Source organism: Stylophora pistillata, chromosome 10 (assembly GCF_964205215.1).
Source record: "Stylophora pistillata chromosome 10, jaStyPist1.2, whole genome shotgun sequence".
Taxonomy (NCBI): Eukaryota; Metazoa; Cnidaria; class Anthozoa; order Scleractinia; family Pocilloporidae; genus Stylophora; species Stylophora pistillata.
Window position 1 is genome coordinate 12,761,204 of NC_142528.1, and position 19,011 is coordinate 12,780,214.

Below are 19,011 nucleotides of genomic sequence, written 5' to 3' on the forward strand. Positions count from 1 at the left end.
CAGTGCAATACGAAACAATACGTCATACCTTCCGTGAAGTCACACAATTCCACTCCGAAGCTGGTCACGCTAAACGAATTGACGAGTACCTCCCGATCGAGGACGACGAGATTTCTAGTGATTTTTGGCAATGGAAGAAGAAATATAAAGGTATCAATCATATATACGTTAAAACACCCTAAAAAACTTGATTCTTTTGTGCTCAAGAATACAATTGTAATAGGGACTAAATATGTTGTAACCTGTTCCAGGCTCTCAACGAAAGAAAAATGGCGCTTGTGGTTGTCAGAGAAACGGCTACGCCCCTTTTCATATTTTTTATTGCCTGACCACCTCCATTTTTCACGCAACCCACCCTTTCGCTCATTTTCACCAACCGAGGGCCTGGCACGAGTTATACGTGAGCCTTTGAGTTATGCTTACTCGAAGTAACGGGAAGATGAAATATTTGAGCTGAAGGAGCAAACAAAAATGAGCAGACGTAGTGATCAGTCTTCAGAGCCAGATCTGGAGAGTTTTAATCAGTTCTTAAGTGATCTTAAATTAAATCCATGACAGAGCTTACTCAAAGATGTTTTTAAAATTGAATGACCCTGAAATAGATCAACAAATTTACGCAATCTGTAGACTAATAATTTACATATGTCAGGTCTAATTTTCTCAATAGCTGCCCTGTTCGTCATTGTTCGTATACATTAAACTCTTTCACGCTCTAGCACGCCTCATAATCTACTCACAGAGAAAACAATACTTCGGGTAATACCAACGTTATTTGAATGACTGGACCGTCAATTACCAGACAGTGAAAGAAAACTTGAGTCTTAAATTGATTGAGTTTTGGGTTTCATTAAGAAAGTATTAGGACTGATTAGGGCGAGGTATTGTTTTATTTGTTTGTTCCACTTGGATGAGCGCATAACACCACGTCAAACATGGGTGCAGGTATGAATAATTGCCATTGTAGCAGCTCGATTTGTTTTCAGAAGGAAGGCGGCGTATCGTGGTTTTGTTTATTTTCGCTTAGGATTGAAAGTTTTGTTCCATGTTATGCTAAGGTTTGTTGACAAGGAAATATCACGATATACTGACAAGAACACTTTACAGCCATCAGTCAAAAAGAAATGAAGCATTGTCAAATGGTGGGCTGCATTTAAATGTGCTATCGTGAAGTTATGCAGCAAGAGCGTGGTATCAAAGACAACACGGTAAACTTTTCAACAAAAGCGGAGAAGATACATGATCAAAGCGATGAAGGGCCGGAGGAAGTCTTTACTAAGACCAAGCACGGCCGAGCGCGTTTATTAAGAAGATGCACATCACAGAATCTTTTGTTAAATGAAAATCAAAAGGATAGCGGTGAGGGGCAAAACAGACGAGACTCATTTATTTCGTCCAGAAGTAGCGGTGTGTTGTTCGCGAGGCCGGTCTCTAGCTCTACCAATAAGCACGGTGCACCTGCGCTGTTTCCTCGCCCCAAATCAAGCCTCATGGAGACTTCAGGAAGTTTAAAAACCAGGAAAGCAAGTGACTCTGACTCTGATCGATTAACGAGAAGGAGAAGTTCAAACTCTTCGTCGTCAAAAGCTTCAGTGCCGTCTCTGAGGAGATCGAGTTATTTTAGCTTACAGAGTCTTCGACGTACAATCGTAACTGAGAATGGAGAAGCGAAACATTTAAAAAAGAAAGGGTCTCGGGAAGATTTCAGCAGGTTTTTTAAGGGAATGGTCACAGTAGTAGACGAGGAGGAGATGGAAGAGAAACGACAACTGGTCAGTTTGAGCATCTTCTTAATTTAATCAGTTGATTAGTTGGCTTGTTTTTGATTACAAGCTTTATAATCCGTCGCCACAGAGACTTAATGCATGACCTCCTTCTAAATAAATCCTTCTCTTTCCTCTTTCGGTTTGGGAAAATGAGAAAAAGCTAAGTGTCACTAAAATTGTTTTCAAGGTCATTTTGAAAAAGCATATTTACAGGACACTAAATATTGAAGAATAATAGAAACTTAAAATTTGGAATAAATTGGTCTTATCAGATGAGTTGATAATATAAACTGACTTTCATTAAGTGTTTCTAAAGTTGACGTTACGAGCGTTAAACCTTCGTTATAGCGACGAAGTGGCCAATTTACTGTTATCAACTCAGTTGATAAGACCAAATTATCTTGTGCCCCCCGCATGACAGTTTCTTTAGAAACTAATGCGGTTTATTCAGATATTTTACATTCAGAAGTTTTCTTACAGGTAGCAACGTCTTTTACTGCTACTGATTCCCTAAGTGTTTCCATCACCTTTAGACAGTTTTCTAATGAATAGAGAGCATCTTAATTGACAATCTGTGATAGGACAAATAAATCTTTGTCGAATTTTTATTGACATTTTATTAAAAAAAACGGAGGTACCGGTTAATAGGCCACATTGGCCGTTAATTGCTTTTTAATTGGCCATGAAGTTTGTGTATAAAACAGAAGACAAAGCATAGTGGGTAAACAGAAACATGCAATACGATAAGAAATGTTGAAAAAGCGCACATTAGTAATTCTATTTGTATTTGGAGGGATTTGATATTAAAGAACCACTGTCTCGGAAAATGCTTTGTTCGCTCTGCTCGGTTTAGTTAGTACATTTGTGATTATCACAAAAACTCATTTTTCTGTCATTTCATTTGTTTCATCTTCAAAAAGGCCGTGAAAACGGTCGCTATTTTGAAAATTAGTATTTCAGTGCAGAATAACAACCAATGACAGAGCTTTGTTGATTACTGGCGTGTTGCTTCTTCTGAAGGTATTCAATTTTCGGATAGTATATCAGGCCCCTAATGGGCAAATGCAATGTTTTACTTCGGTTAGAAGCAGGATCACGGTGCCGAGTCGTTGCTATTATTGAGAGAGTGTGGCACATCCACCGAAACGAAGTAATCACAATCGCCGATCAGAACTAAAAAAATTAGTATCTACACACTCAGTGATCTTGGCGTTTCAAGCATCTGATTGGTTCGCTATCTCGGGTAATCAACAATGTACAACTCCGAGCGAGTGGATAATGTGAAAAACAAAATGGCGGGCGTAAACTCGAGTTTCGCTAAAGTTTCAGAAGCAGAAATTGCCTTTAAATGGCTTCCTTTTAATTTTGTCGAGATCACTTCGTGTGTATATACTAAAACAATTATTCTTTTCAATCTCGGTGAATAATGGCTTTCGGGAATATTTACCTCGCCGCTTCGTGGCTCGGTAAATATTTAGCCACCATTCACCTCGATTTCAAAGAATAATTGTTAATTATATGAATTACAATGTCATGCAGTGCGAGTTAGACAACAAAATCCTGGCACGTTATTAACAGATTAATCAGTCAGCTAGTCCAAATACCAAGGATTACTGTATGAAATATTTAGCCACTATTCACCTCGATTTTAAAGAGTAATTGTTAAATATCAAGAGAAGCCAGTTCAACCTGAAAGCAAAAACAAGCGATAGCAAGCAGCCAAAAGTGCGGGAAACCACCGATGACCAAGTCGAGATCGATTGGTTGACAAAATAAGTTGGATATATCAACAAAGTTGAAATGGTAAATTGGCCACCGTAACGATTACAAAAGCTGACGTTTCGAGCGTTAGCCCTTCGTCGGAAAGGACGCGATCGAGTTTTTCTTTTATCGATAGCCGGGTAAAGTATGGCAAAACCAATGCAATTCCAGAATACTTTCGGCATTCAATATAAAGTCAACCTATTGCCGATTGGATTTCGTTTGACTGTCTTCAAGTAATCATAACTGCAAATCATACCAAATACCACAACGAGAAATCACAGAAATCAAAGCAAAAATCGTACTTTCCTCCGCGGAAAAGGCAAAAACGATAGATCGAGTTGAGAATTGGTTTTAGTTTTGCATCTGATTTTCCGAAAAAGTGACAAAAGAGTTCCTAGATCAATTAAAGAACTAGGGGAAGGCGAAATCAAAGTAATTCCGAATTATTTTGGTAAAGTGGTAAGTACGTCTTTATTTTCGAACCTTTTTCTTTATACCTTTTTTTCCCGTTTCAGGCTCTCGCAAGGTTTCGTCGGGCTGTATATCTGATTCGTATTTTCAGTACCTTGTGTCTTAGCATCAGACGATATGCTGACCAAGACAAATCTCGACAGTATGATTTTTACTACATTAGAGACATTTTAATGGGAGACGATGATGGAGCAACTACAGTGAAGGAAGCGCCCATAACGTTTAACAAGCACCTTTTCTCAAGGGATAACACGGTAAGACAATTTTGTATGGTTTCAACTTCCTCCTGCAGGTCTTCGTGTGGTAGTTGCGGGTAGGCCCTAATTATAAGCTGGATATATCAACAAAGTTGAAATGGTAAATTGGCCACCGTAACGATTACAAAAGCTGACGTTTCGAGCGTTAGCCCTTCGTCGGAGCAAATAGAGGAATTGTGGGTTGTGTGGAGCTACGTTATTGGTGGGAACATGACAACGAGAAAAACACGTGGAATGAAAAGCGTTCGTTGATCCCTGTGGGATTTAGACTGCCGGTTTGAAAGATGAGCCGGCAGTCTAAATCCCACAGAGATCAACGAACGCCTTTCATTCCACTAATTTATTCGTGTTTTTCTCGTTGCCATGTTCCCACCAATAACGTAGCTCCATTTTCTGTCTTTAAAAGCACACACAACCCACAATTCCTCTATTCGCTCCGACGAAGGACTAACGCTCGAAACGTCAGCTTTTGTAATCGTTACGGTGGCCAATTTATCATTTCAACTTTGTTGACATATCGAAATTATTTCGTTACCCCCACCGACGCAGCCCCAAACAGTTTCTTTAGAAACTATCAGCCTTTATTCATTCCTAATTATAAGCGCTTCGGGACGAACGTTTCTTCGCCCACGGGAAAGCAGTATGATGTCATGAGCAACACGAACAGGGGCCTAGGAAGAGGTCTGCAAGGGATCTAGCACTGGAGCTAATTGTTATTAGAGCTAGACCCACCCCCCCTCGGCAAACCATTCCCCGACTCGTCTCCAATCTTCCTGTCTGAACTGTCTGAAGAAGACTGACTGTGTGCAGCCGAAAAGATGTGATCCATATCAGAAGTTATTACATCGCGAGACAAACCACTATATCAGTTACAATATATTTAACCACGTTGGTCATCTTGAAATCTTTCTCGACCAAGCTTAACTCTTAACTCCCGAGATCTAATTATTAATTTCCCCTTTAACTGCTATACATTTCCTTGTAAATTAGTTACGATAATTTGGTGTTAGATCAAGATTACTTCTACCTGATACGTTCGAGTATTCTCATTACCTGTTTGCTGGATAATGTATGGATGGTGTAAGGAGAAGTTACATGTCAATCACTTCTGGGGGTTAAAGGGTTAAAATGTATCTTCTTTCCTACATTTTCTGCCTTAATGTCACCTTCATTATTGTTGGTTGATCTTCTCGCTGTTCAGAATATGAATACATGTTTGAACCCGGTAAATGGACTGATTTACTTTCGAGGTCTCTGCAGTTCGAGTTGGTGGGGCATACAATTGACAGTTCGTTATTCGTGCGATATCAGTTTTTCGCTCGGATTTTGACCAGACAGACATTTATCGTCTTGATTTTTTTTTTCTACAGCTTCATTTTCCATTATGGGCTCGTTTGATTTGTGCGAAGAAGCCAGATCATAGAACCGAGGCTGAAATGAACAAGCTTGTTACACTTTTGCGTGGGATGAAGAGCTTTGGAAAGTTCTCCCGTGAATCACAGCGAAACTTGTGTCAGACAATGACCTATGCCTGGTAAGATTTTTATTTTTAGTGCGTTGGAGCGCTTTTCGCTATTCTTGTGAAACAAAAATGGTGTAATAACGCATGACGGCCTTTCAGAACAAAGCAAAATATCTCTGGGTGTCTATGATTTTAATCAATTTGAGAATTTGCACGTACACGGTTTTAAGCGTACGAAAACGCAAGTATCCAAACCGCGTTTGGTTAAGTTGTATATCTGATGGATCGGGAGGGTAGTGCTAGATTTCGTCGCACTATACGGAGCATCACAAGTTGATTCTAACGCTGAGCTTAAAATATATATTCTCTGGCTTAGGCTCTTTCACCTGAAATAGTTGCCTAAAAACTCATTTCGACTCATCATTTTGCACCTGGTTAGAGACGTGACTTTATAGCATGGTTTAAGAACACAATTCTTTTCAATGATGACTATTTTGACAAACCCAACTTATCTGGTATGTATCTGTTCATAGTTATGATCGCAGAAGGCTTATCGTTAGACAAGGACATCCGGGATATTGTTTCTACTTCATAGTCTCAGGTTCTGTCTCCGTCACCATAACTCGGTTGGACTACAAGACAGGAATCTACGTAACAAACACCGTGGATGTTCTGGAGAAGAACGAAGCATTTGGGGTAAAGTATCTTATGTAGCTGAAATAAAATGTAACGGTCTTCCTGAATCTCAGACTGCTCTGAATTTTTTTTAGGTTTATTGATGTCTAAGAAAGGTACAGTTTTATCAATACCACGAAATCATTTTTATAAATCACAATTAAGAGAAATTCAATCTAAGAGAAAGGCAACTGATTTATATCAGACTCAGATAGTCTGGTTTTCTGCGAAAAAACGTTACGTGTACCGCGAGTGTTGCTTAAATGTTTTGTCGTAGAACTTGAAAGTTCCAATCACTCACGCGACACTTTCGACACTTTTTGTCCTAACGGTAGGGAGGGTACTTGTCTCATTCACAATATAGAAATGGCCCAGCTAGCCCATCATCGACATCTCTCAGTGTAGATTAGAATTAAACCACTGAAGCGCGAAAACCGAAGATCTGGCGTTTGATTCTTACACAGGCCTTTCACGGCCAAGCGGTTGAAAGCCTATGACCCAACATTTCAGTTACTCTTGTGCTTTACTCAGTTTTTCTTTTTGTCCTTCGCTCGCAACAAAACGAAGAGTATAATCTGTTCCTGTTGTCCTTCGATTCAGCATCTTCGTTTTAGTATACAAACTGTTCGAATGAGGCCTTAAACTGCTGTAAAAAGTAAAATTATTAAAAAATCCAAGCTTTCCCCGATCAACGGCATCATCAGGGATAAGAAAGAACATAATCCGGGCATGCTATATATACGCAAAGAGAGTGCATGTGTGGCGAAATGTGTAAAAGATGCGACTATGTATGAAAGCTATAGAAATAAACTGTGAATGAAAATCAATGCCTTTGTATAGAGGCATGCATTGATGTCAAGATAATTACGAGCGAAAACGACTCCGCTAATCTACGCCTCTATGAAGCATTTTACATTAGAAAGTACAAGCCTACACTCAATTCCCGGAAGAATGTGGTGAATTCGCAGACCTTCTGTCTTAGTACTGTATCTCATTTTTTTAGACCATTATTTAACGTTCTTAGAGGTCCTTTGTTTAGAAACGGTCCACCATTAGAGCCTTATGTTCCATCTGGGACTTGGATTTTTTCTTATGTTCCATTCACAGTTTATTTCTATAGCTTTCACACATAGTCACATCTTTTACACATTTCGCCACACACTCTCTTGCGTATATATAGCACGCCCGGAATATTTTCTTTCTTATTCCTGATGATGCCCTTGATCGGCGAAAGCTTGGATTTTTAAATAATTTTACTTTTTACAACAGTTTAAGGCCTTATTCGAACAGTTTGTATACCAAAACGAAGTCATTCAAAGACTTCTTATTTCAAGATGCCATGCAATCTCCAAAACGTAATTGATTAAGATGTAACCCGAGATGGGTCTCCTTAGGAACGAGGCCTCCGTCTGAGGCCAGAAAAATTAAAAGATGAACCCTATACAACAGATCCTATCGTTGAAGACATGGGCATAGTTTTTATCACCCATCATATTTTCAGCACAAAGGGGTGACGAGTACTTGAATACGATGTATCCCATTCACGATTTAGACGGCAAATGAAATCTTTTTATTTTCTTTCTTCAGGAGATAGCGCTCATATCAGAGGAAGCAAAACGAACAGCAACAATTATATGTCGGGAAAGAGTCGAGGTACTTGTGGTGAACAGGGAGACCATCTTGGAATACTGTCCAGACGTGTTTCAAAGAGAATACGAAGAAAAATTGCAAGTTATGAGGTAACCTTATCTAACACTATTCACCTTTTAAGGTCCTTAGTTTTTCAATATTCTTAGTTGCGATATTAACTCTCCAATTCTAGCGTCCTTTATAAATAAACTAAAAAAATTCTTAATAAACAATAATTAACTTCTTCTGTCCTTTTGTTTTCTTCTTTTCTCCATTATCTGAATCTGGCTTCACACCTATGCGTCTAGTTCGATGCTATATATCAGTACAAACTTTTTGTTCTTTTGGGAGGAAACCCAACTTACATAAGATAAGCCTAAAAACACCGTAAGATTAAATAAGACTGCTTCCTCCATATAGACCCTATCCCTAAAGCCGGGATATTTTCATCTGACAGATGAATCTGGGATAATTAGCCTCGCGAATATTGTATACGTAGCCGAAACATGCTATGTCTGCGTGTGCTCAACTGAGACCCCCTTTCAGCGGTTAGATGCAACATCAATACTAGTTTACCAGACCTAAAGTTACAGAACTAAAATGAGAAAGGATTTCGGTCTTAGTCTGATACTCTCTTGTGAAAGTATGTTGCCTAATACGCGGAGACAATTCAATGCTCTCTCGACACCAGCCTTAGCTAGGTCCAGCACATATCCAAAATGCGAGGCACAACCAATTATATAAGGCACCGCACCAAAGTCAAGTACAAACTCATTCCCAGGGTACCTCTTCTTCTTGCCTATCTCTCCTGCTCCAGGAAGTAGGGGAAGAACAGAGATCCTCGGAACGAAGTTGATCGAAATATATTTCCAAGAAGGCTAGAACTCAGTCTTTCTTTTTCTTCTCTAATAAGCATTTCATACGCATTTTATTTTCAGGAGTCATTCTTTGTTTGACGGCTGGGGAGAGGATCTTTTGCGACCATTGAGTTTTCGATCACATATCAGAGAGGTAAAGGAAAAGACCAATCACTTTTGGTCAAACGGCGAGGGACAAGTTTGTTTTTAAGATAAATGACTTGTTTATACCCTAGTAATTGGTTTGTTTGTTTTTTTGTTTGTTTGTTTGTTTTCGTTTTGCGGAAGGTGCGGTGGCTTTGTAGCTAACATACTAGACTCTGGGTGGAGAGGTCTGGGTTCGAGATGAGGTCAAAGAAACTGTGTTGAGAGGTCTGCGTTCGAGATCAGGCCAAAGGGATTTGGTGTATCTTCCTTCCGCTTTCGCCTGTAGGATGCGCAAATATCAAAGATCGAAAAGGTGCCATTCGTTTTCTAATCTTCGTTTGTCCGTTGCAGTTTTCTTACGGGAAGCTGATCGACGAGGATTCGACAACTTCGGAATCGATTTACTTTATAATCAAGGTAAGCAGGCGATCTAAGGGCAGTCAATGATCACTTTTGTTCGAATGTTTGTTGTTGGATTCAGACTTGTCATCCTCTACAATAAAGAGATGCCATATGGCTTTGTCATGGAAATTAGAAATAGCTGTTTACCACTTGAACTCAGAAATCATATTTTTCAATAAAGAAGACCAAACGGCAAGGGGCAAGTTTGTTTTGAAAATTTATGACTTGTTTATATCCAAGTATTTAGTCCGTTTGTTGTTTTTGTTTTGCGGGAGGCGCGGTGGCTTCGCAGCTAACATACTGGACTCTGGGTGGAGAGGTCTAGGTTCGAGATGAGGTCAAAGAAACTGTGAAGTGAACTTGGGTTAGACACTTCACTCTCACAGTCCCCACCCCCTTCTCACCCCCCCCCCCCGCCTTCCCCCATTTCTGAGTACAGATGAATAGAAGAGAACTGTTAAGGAACCTGATGAATCGCTGTCTGCGGACCAGCATCCTCTTCTGAAAGAATAACTACCTACCTGGTCGCTTAATGTTGCAGAAATAAGGACACAAGTTCCGTTACGTTTCGTTTTGTTTATCTTTTGCTTCGTTTTTGCAGGGAAAAATAGAGATGTTGCGTCGAGTCGACTTGCAAGCTGTTCTGAAATCTGACGTCACAATCAACTTGTACAAGCATCGACCTCTTCCTCGTCCAATAGCATCACTTCCTCGCAAAAAGGGGTCAAATACATGCTTCATCAACGTGGGCTCATTACAACCAGGGGATTCGTGGGTAGGTAATGATGCAAGTGAATGAGCAAAGAGATGGTTTTGGTAGCCCATCATTAATGCGTGACTGCGCGAAAAGTTGGATTTTAATGTTTTTACAATAAAAGTGAGAAAAAGATGAACGATTACCCTTGACACCAATGCGGGAAGCTTCCCTAAATAAAGGTGTCCCTTGCCAACGCAGAGATATGAAGTTTGCGCATGTACGGCTAGGTTACGGCTATAGTAGTGGCTCTGCGTTACTCTTTCGAGAGTGTTTAAAGAACCACACAATCCAGTAAAATACGATTTTTCTAAATTGTGTAACTTCTTTTTAAACTAAATAAGAGAAAAAGAAATGTCAAATCCGCAGAATATCCATAATGAAATCAACTTTGGGTTCGGAAGAGTCTTCCAAAGTCTTCCTTTCCTCTAATTTCATTTCTGTTCATACATTTTTCAGAACGTTTTGAATTTGTTTAGGAAATCTTATCTCTCTCCGGCAATTACTTATGTTTCCCTGTAAAATTTTGCGCGGTTAAATTACTTAATGGCTGACCAAAACTGATTCACCTGCGCATGCTCGAAATATGACCGCTGTGCTGTGCATATACGACGATAAATCGCTGTGTTTAGCAAGCCTAAGCATCATTTTTTACTCCTCTGCTCCAGGATCTAACGACCATGGGGGCTACTGATCAAGCAGCTGGTCCGGGGAATATTCTAGTGAGCGCAGGAGTTCGAGTTTTAAAAGTTCCCAAGAGGAGAGTTGTGGAGTTAAGCCCTAGAGGACACATGGAGACATTTGAAGAAAATTTTAACCCCAAACACAGGTTAGTAACAATGAACCAAGTAAGAATTCTAATTTTAAACGCTGTAGTCAGTCTCGTTCATTAATTCATATATAAGGTTCTTCCAGTGATGATATATCCTCCCATGCAGGCTGGAAAGAATAAGGAAAGGCTACGTCTTTAAAAGTGACATTGTAACTAAGCGGCGCGGGCGATACAGCTACAACCACGTTATTCAAAACTACCCCCAGCTCTCCTTAATCATTCTTAGCCTTCAAAGCTAACAGTCTTCCAGCAGTGACAAGAACAACATACTTTTAAGCCACGTCATGAGAAGTTTTGTTTCCTAGTTAATTGATCAAGTGAATGCAGTTTCTTTGATTTAAAATCCTTAATTTGAGTATTTCGTTCTCTTTCACGCAGATGTCTGACGGATGAGGAACTTTATCGAGATTATCTGGCCGCTGAGGCTTGGTTAGACTACAGAAAGAAAGTTGTACGGAATGTTATAGACTCTAAAGCGGGGCGCTTTATTGCGCATGTTTCTGCCACAGAAAAGGGATCCTCAGGTTGGACGACGTGGCCTGGTAGCAAGCCTGGAACGTGATTTTACGAAATACGAAAATGTTTGAACTAGATGAAAAGAGCTGCTTTGACTTATCTCAGTATTTACGATAAAAACCTCTAGTCCTGAGTTATGTGGAAAAATCTGCCATAACAAAATCATGCCTCGCCAATACAAGAAGAAGAGGATATTGAGGGGTGAAGTTACGGCCGTTGCTTTGTCACGCAACGTCGGTGGAGAGGACCCTCTGCGGTCTCCCGACGTTGCGTGATAAAGAGAGGGAGAAAAAAGTTACTAATAAAAAGCACTGCGTCGAACACGATTACATTTATGTATATGAGAACGATCCTTCGCAGTAAAGTGCTTTACTGCGAAGGATCGTTCTCATATACGTCTCATAACCGCAGTTCACACATATGTTTCATATGTTTGTTGTTGTACGATTACATTTGTTTCAATAGCCTGTCCTTTTCTTTTGTTGCTCAGTCTACCCCAATGTTATCACCGGTAGTCCTTGACATTTCATCAAGGCTATGAGTATGACACAATCTATATAACTGTTGGCCTCAAAAAAGGGTGGGGCTGGATATGTTGAGGGATCGCCGGATTTTTCCTTATCATAGACAAGGATTGCGGGTTCTGGACCGCATGGTTAGTTTTTGGTTGGCTCTGGCTGAGTAGTGGAACGATAGGTTAAGGGATCGGTGTGTCTTGCTATAACAAATACACGGATTGCGGGTTCTAGATTGTGGATCTTATGGTCAATTTCGGTCGGGTTTAGTAGTCTTGAGCTCCAGATGCCTTCAGTGCCTTGATGCTCTATACAACGCTACCTTCTCAAACACATATACTCAAAACTAAAACTGTTCAGGAAGATGAAAAGCGAAAAACGGGAGTGTTATCCTTCGGAAATTTTTAGATTGACGCGGATCTGGATTTCAACGAAAAAAAACTTCAGATCCACAGATCGGGCCGAAAAGTAACCTGGATCGACGGACTTGCAGACCCCTGTTCATGCCTTTCTTCCTCTGAAAAGGTCTTCCTTACTCTGATGATGTATGATAGTAATAGACAATAATAATAATAATAATAATAATAATAATGAATAAATAATATGGCGGCAAGTAGTGTGGACGTGTTTTAGAGTGTTCTCATAAAAATCCGTTCCCATCGAAAGCAGGGCGAGTTTAGAGCGCCAGAGCATCCTTAAAGAAGTATCTAGTATACTTTGCAGATTGTTAAGCAGTTTTGCGAGACTATTTGGCGTCTCTGAGCGGAGTTTTAGCTGAGTTGATTTTGATTTTGTTTGGATGTGCGAGCGATTTGTATCATGGCGGATGGACGACGACAACAGGCGAACGGATGGAGACGATGGAAGGTTAGGAAGGTGGCAGTTTGAGTTCCTGTTAGAAGGAGGACCGTAGAAACAACGGAAAAGCTTTTTAGGATTAGTTAATGTACATTTATGTACATTAACTAAAAAAAACTAAAACTGGCCGATTTTGTGTGTGTGTGTGTGTGTGTGTGTGTGTGTGTGTGTGTGTGTGTGTGTGTGTGTGTGTGTTGTGTGTGTGAGAGCGCGAGTGAATGCGGTAGCGGGCGCGGGTGGGTCGACATGAAATTCATTAAAGACGCGTTTTTAATAGCTTATTTTCCCGTTTAGAAACAATATTCTCATAACAAAAAAAAACAAAACAAAACAAAACGAAACAAAGAACTACTCAAAAAATTAAACTCATCTCAAGGTTGGCCGACTAGCCAATGGTCACTAATTTGCATAATGGTAAACCGTTGATAGTTCGATTTTTGAAGTTGACTAACTTTTCTGTGCTATATATATATATATATATTTGCATCAATTGCTACGCATTGCTTGCTCAATCACAGGTTAAAACGTGTACACTGAGTTATTTTGACTAACAGGAAACATCTGGACATAACAGATAGTTCGCCTACCCCAGGAGGCTACTCCGGCTCGGTAAAGGAAAAGTTGAATCACGCACGCATACTGATTGGTTCTGCTTCTAATCTATTGGAGGACAGGCGTATTACTTCACCAGTACTAAACAAATGTTTCATTTTTTTATTATATAAAACAAGGAGATTGCATGTTGATGTGGGTCTGCTCAGTAAAAGATCGCAGAATACATCAAAATGTGGTAACAACGTCAGTGACACATTCTGCTGCGCCTCGTGGCAACCTCATCCCCAGTGCCCCACCCCCAACTTAGGGAAAAGGCCCTGGGAACGAGGTTGGCCTCGTGGGCCACTTTTGTGTTCTCACCACGTTTAATTTTGACGTCACCATTTTTTTTAGAACTGAAGAGACGCAAGGCATCGTGGAATCTATTTGTTAATTACACATCACAAACAAAGTTACTTGCATACAAAGAATAAGAACATCAGCAACAATTTAAAGTTGAGCGAACTTCATTTGAGGAATTTTTTTTTAACAACTTGAACGTATTTACTTCTTGTATTCTTCTAAGAGAAGCTGGATCTTCGTAAAATTCTTTTCCTTCGCGATATCAAAAGCTGTTTTTCCTGTTTCATCTTCTATAGTTGGGTCTGCTCCCTTGTTAGAGAAAAAGAAAATGTGGTGCATTGAATATGTGGCTCGCTGCAGACGTATATTGGGTAGCTAATAAGAATATCAAGCTGATGCGAAGTCTACTTCAAGGCGGTTTCCTGGGCTGTCGACCGGAACGCAGTGCTAGACCTCGACGCTCATCCAAACATAACACTTAAAAAGACGCCACAGACATTTATTTTGTATGCTCAACCGGGAATCTACTAAGACCATGTTCACGATGACCAAAATTATTTCGCTCCGACGAAGGGCTAACGCTCGAAACGTCAGCTTTTATAATCGTAACGGTGGCCAATTTACCATTTCAACTTTGTTGATATATTCAAAATTATTTAGCTCTGTATTTCTCTATTATTTCAAAAATGATCACCCTGCGAAAACTAATTGACGGATATTCTCTTACAGCTTGCTCCAGCTACAGGGGTTCAGTTTGCCCTTTCAGTGAAAAGGAATGTGGTCGCAGTCCGAATAAAAAAAAAACGTTTAGCAAGCAGATCGTGACCTGTCCCAAACCTCATTCCTTTATTTCTCTTTGCAGTATTATCAGTCCTCCCCTCTCCGCCTAACCCCGTGTACTAACTGAACCCCTAGTTAATCCTATTGCTCAAGATACACCATTCAAAGTGGTGCATCAAATCATGCTCCAACTACCTCTCCCCCCCCCCGTAACAATCTACTCTTTGAACACGTGTCTAAGATTGTACCTTCAACAGTACAAAGGATGTATATGAGAACGATCCTTCGCAGTAAAGCACTATTTGAGCAATAGTGAAAATCAGACCTGAAAAAAATTTCAGGCCTGTACGGGATTCGAACCACTGACCTCTGCGATACTAGTGCAGCGCTCTACCAATTGAGCTAACAAGCCAACTGGGAGCAGGCCATCAAATTAATTCGATATAAACCCGTAGATGATAAATCAAACAACAACAAACATATGAAACATATGTATTGGTAGAGCGCTGCACTAGTATCGCAGAGGTCAGTGGTTCGAATCCCGTACAGGCCTGAAATTTTTTTCAGGTCTGATTTTCACTATTGCTCAAATAGTGCTTTACTGCGAAGGATCGTTCTCATATACGTCTCATAACCGCAGTTCACACATATGTTTCATATGTTTGTTGTTAGTACAAAGGATGTGGAAAGAAATTGGATTGTTGCACGGTCAACATTCGAAATTATTCTGTGTTACCAATTATACTTCTCAAGATCTCGAGCACATTTCTACGTGTAAAACACAAATTACTTTGCCATATTCATATCTGCTGGCTCAGCGAGAGAATTCGCCTACCTCTTTCAGAAGGAAAGCCGCAGTGGGAAGATGATCTTTATCAACTGCGGCCATAAGTGGAGTCATACCATCGAGGTCTTGGTACTGGAGAGGAAGATGAAGATAGTTTTAAAGTGGAAGAGAAACAGAAATATAAATTACGTCTATTCCATGGACTATACACGATAATAGTTTGATGAGAAAAAAAAATTGGTTGCTGAAATGTTTCTTGACGTTTATGTGCCAATGTGAGATAAACTTCTTGCAAGGAAAAAACCAACCATGCAAAGGCTCCGGTTGGTTTGTCACACAACGCCCTCCCGTTGCGTGACATTAGAGAAGGAGTCAATGGTCAGTCCGACTTATCGAACGAAAATTGTGTTGTAAGGATAAAGGTGAGTTTCTCTAGACGATCACCTTAAGCTTTTCTAATTGAGAAGATGGATGGCTGTACTTCCTTCTGAAATGCAGCTGCGTGCCGCGGTAAAATTGTTTATTTAAAACAAGGTTCCTTTGCCCTATTGCTTGAGATAGGTCCGCGTGTTTCGTTATCATGTCTGTGTAATACATGTGGTGTTTTTTGATCACTATGAGGGTGTTGAAAATCAAAGATAAAAAATGAACTCCAAACAAACCGTTGCGAACACGAGCCAAAAGCGTGGAATGAAATCTGATAACCTCAAAACGTGCAAGTATTTGACGGTGGAAAACACGTTATTCGAGATCATTAGCAAACCATCATGCGCTATCAAGGCACTATTTTAGAGCGACAACAGCTACTGGGCTCAAATTACTGACAAAATCGTTCTAAAGAGCTATTAAATGTTTCTTCCAAGGGGGTCTGTTTCGGAATACATGTGCAATCAATACCACGCGATCGGGCTTGGTACAAGCAAGGTCTTAGTTTGAAGCTAATCATGACGACGCGAAGCACAAGATCTCAGCATTTTTCTTCTTTTGGCGGGTCTATGTCTATGATATTTTGTCTGATATCTGGCTCCGTCTTAAACTATTTTTAACAGGTTTAAACTATTTAAAACTTGAAAAAGAAGTCAGCTGTAAAGTTCATGATTAGGCAAAGACACTGAATTACGGTTTACAAAACAAGATATGTCCTTACATCAATGATAGCCATGTTTTCTAACAGAAATCTAACAATGGGAACCTTTCCTGCATCAGCGGCGTAATGGAGTGCATTTCGCCCGTGTCTCACCTCAGCGTTGATTTCAGTTCCCTGCGAAAGAATATTCCGTGAAGTTAATGATTGGGGTAGGGTAAGGTAAGGAATGATGAGGGAGAGATAAAGAGAGGGGAGGGATGGGTCAGCTTATTTGACCTCGGTCAACAACACTCACCCCTTAAAAAGATACTCCTTTTAATTACCTTCTATGCAAAGCTGTTCGGTCTTCTGATGTTATATTTCTTCCTATACGCCTAAAAGTTCCCATTTTTAAAATACTCTTGGCTAGCAGATTACTTGTACAGTTTCGCTTTTCCCAAGCTATTGCCAGACCAATCTGCACTGTGACGATTTTGCTATTGTTACGGTCGCTCCCAAGACCATATCAACATACCGTTATACTTCATTACCTAAAATCTAGGGATTGATTTTAGTTTCAAATCATTATTTTTTCTCTTATACTAACAGATAGCCAACAGAGGCGAAACCCGCATAGCGAGTTAACGACTTTGGGGCTTCTTTCCAGACAGCACCCCTTCGGTATTTACAACTAATAGAGTTCTCACCGGTCTTCTTAGATGTTTCTCCACATAAACTAAATCCCCAGTTTGAATGGCCTGGATAAACTGTTCGCTGGCGCTCATGATTTTAGTAGATTTTCAACTGGCGTCGAAGCAGGTACGGGGCACTGTCGGATATCAGCGAACTACTTAACAGATGTCTTCACGCACGGACTTCTTAGCTGCATGGATTCTTAACAATGATATTTATTAAATTCTTAAGCTCAGGTCATGCGAGTTGGCAAACGCACTGATCCATTCAATTTTGATTAATTATCGAGATAAAAGACCACATTGTAAACGTTTTGTCTCTTGTAGTCAAAGTGCTGATGGGGGGTTTATTGGTTTCTGTTGCCGTAAGCGCAAATAAACAAATAGATTTAAAACGCATTTGAATAAAAAAGTTGTCGAACTCGTAACAATGAACTTAAAGTATGCTCTGTGGAGAGAAAATACGATCGTTTTCACACGGCAAAAAGCCCAATGGAGGTCATTAAAAATTTTGCTATCAACGGACAGGGTGGGTCCCAGGTGGCTTATCTTGCGTCGTCTCGGGAGTGTTTGTTTTGTGACTTCACGACTGCTTGCAGAGGTCAACATTTCCTTGAAAGGCTATAATACAAGCTTGAGATCATGTGCAAAACATAACAGCGATCTGTCAGACAGGCCTAAAAAAAGGTATAATGTTATTGGAATATTTTAACTGGTAAGTCTTCATAAAAAAAAAAACGCTTATTACAAAGGCGTGAGCGAGATGGAGTTGATGATGTCAGACTGGTCTTACTGATAATAGGAATGTTTCAGATGTTGTTTGAATTTGGATTTCGTTGTTTGGGAGTGATGTGTTGATATAACTTTTAACTTCAAAATGCATCAGCAAACGCACATTCTCGGCAAACAACTAGCTACCAGCGTAAACATCGCTTCTAAAGGTCACTTATTACCAAAGAAAAATAAATAAGAACAGGAGACCATTACCCTGCCCAGAAAATTTATTTTAAATTTCAAACACAAACTGACCCAAATTGCATCAGAAAATTACTTTGGCAGACAGACACTCTCCTAATTTGTCGAGTTGTTTGTTATTTAAAAAACAACAAGGACCGTGTTATCAAGTGAGATAAAAAGGTGACCGGGCCAAATTAACCTCCTGAGTTGGAGGGGGGAGGGGGGGGGGGGAGGGAGGAGGCTAGGGACGGAGAAGTTCAAGGCTGAAAAAAAGAAAACTATGAAGATCGTAAGCACTGGAGGGAATCGAACTCTCATTCGGTACCAGCATCACGCTGTTAGGTTGACTAGCACTTAATTTCACTCTAAAATTAAGTAGGGAGAGAATATCAATCTAGTATTTTTCAATTATTACTTCTTTTTATCAATACTTTCTTAAACATATGTGAAGTTCTCGCCGTTCATTCGGACTGAGTAGGCGATCTTTGAACATTACTCACTTAGGGGAGAAGGGAGGGATTTCATAGATACGTTTACCGGTTTCAAGTAAAGCTTACTTTTGTAAACAAAAACTGTCTTCCTCACCCAGTTCACATGACATAAATCCTATTTAATGGTGGTAAATAAAACTTAACTGTTACTTTCGTTTTTTGCACTACTCTCACAAAAAAAATATATTTCCCGGTCTTCCACCCAGGTGTGACCAACACCTCGAGCTTACCAATCAGATAGAGCCAAAACGTAAAAAAAATCGTGTTTCTTCTGGAGCTAACTTTAGACAAATGTGGCACCTGCAGATTTGGGACGACTGGTAACCTCATGCAAAAGTCAATTTAAAACGTTTAACCGAATCTAATTTAGGATCGCTTTAATGACATAGTGGCCTTCTAAAGGTCAACAAGTAAGAACAGATTGGCAATAGTTATCGTA

The 19,011-nt window shown here is 40.0% G+C and overlaps 2 protein-coding genes across 2 annotated transcripts; one reads left to right on the forward strand and one right to left on the reverse strand.

Annotated features, from left to right (window-relative positions):
- The first annotated feature begins 897 nt into the window (after positions 1-897).
- LOC111320573 (uncharacterized) lies at positions 898-11,864 on the forward strand. Its single transcript, XM_022923231.2, has 10 exons — positions 898-1,769; positions 4,043-4,252; positions 5,626-5,789; positions 6,251-6,413; positions 7,980-8,131; positions 8,960-9,032; positions 9,377-9,442; positions 10,029-10,202; positions 10,850-11,010; positions 11,392-11,864. Exons 1-10 carry the CDS (start codon positions 1,155-1,157, stop codon positions 11,573-11,575), a joined length of 1,962 nt encoding a protein of 653 aa, XP_022778966.2. The 5' UTR covers positions 898-1,154; the 3' UTR covers positions 11,576-11,864.
- Positions 11,865-13,596: 1,732 nt separating this feature from the next.
- LOC111320477 (myotrophin homolog) lies at positions 13,597-17,279 on the reverse strand. Its single transcript, XM_022923140.2, has 4 exons — positions 17,140-17,279; positions 16,514-16,627; positions 15,415-15,498; positions 13,597-14,108 (listed from the first exon to the last, which is right to left on the reverse strand). Exons 1-4 carry the CDS (start codon positions 17,215-17,217, stop codon positions 14,001-14,003), a joined length of 384 nt encoding a protein of 127 aa, XP_022778875.1. The 5' UTR covers positions 17,218-17,279; the 3' UTR covers positions 13,597-14,000.
- Positions 17,280-19,011: the final 1,732 nt, after the last annotated feature.

What these genes read in the sequence shown, in the direction of transcription:
- LOC111320573 (XM_022923231.2), top strand. Translation starts at nt 1,155, where the DNA reads ATGTGCTATCGTGAAGTTATGCAGCAAGAGCGTGGTATCAAAGACAAC. An exon ending in TTTTCTCAAGGGATAACACG is followed by an intron (nt 4,253 to 5,625) that starts GTAAGACAATTT and finishes TTTTTTCTACAG; the next exon opens with CTTCATTTTCCATTATGGGC. An exon ending in GAAAAATTGCAAGTTATGAG is followed by an intron (nt 8,132 to 8,959) that starts GTAACCTTATCT and finishes TTTTATTTTCAG; the next exon opens with GAGTCATTCTTTGTTTGACG.
- LOC111320477 (XM_022923140.2), bottom strand. Translation starts at nt 17,217, where the DNA reads ATGAGCGCCAGCGAACAGTTTATCCAGGCCATTCAAACTGGGGATTTA. An exon ending in AAAACATGGCTATCATTGAT is followed by an intron (nt 15,499 to 16,513) that starts GTAAGGACATAT and finishes CTTCCTCTCCAG; the next exon opens with TACCAAGACCTCGATGGTAT. An exon ending in CGGCTTTCCTTCTGAAAGAG is followed by an intron (nt 14,109 to 15,414) that starts GTAGGCGAATTC and finishes TTCTCTAACAAG; the next exon opens with GGAGCAGACCCAACTATAGA.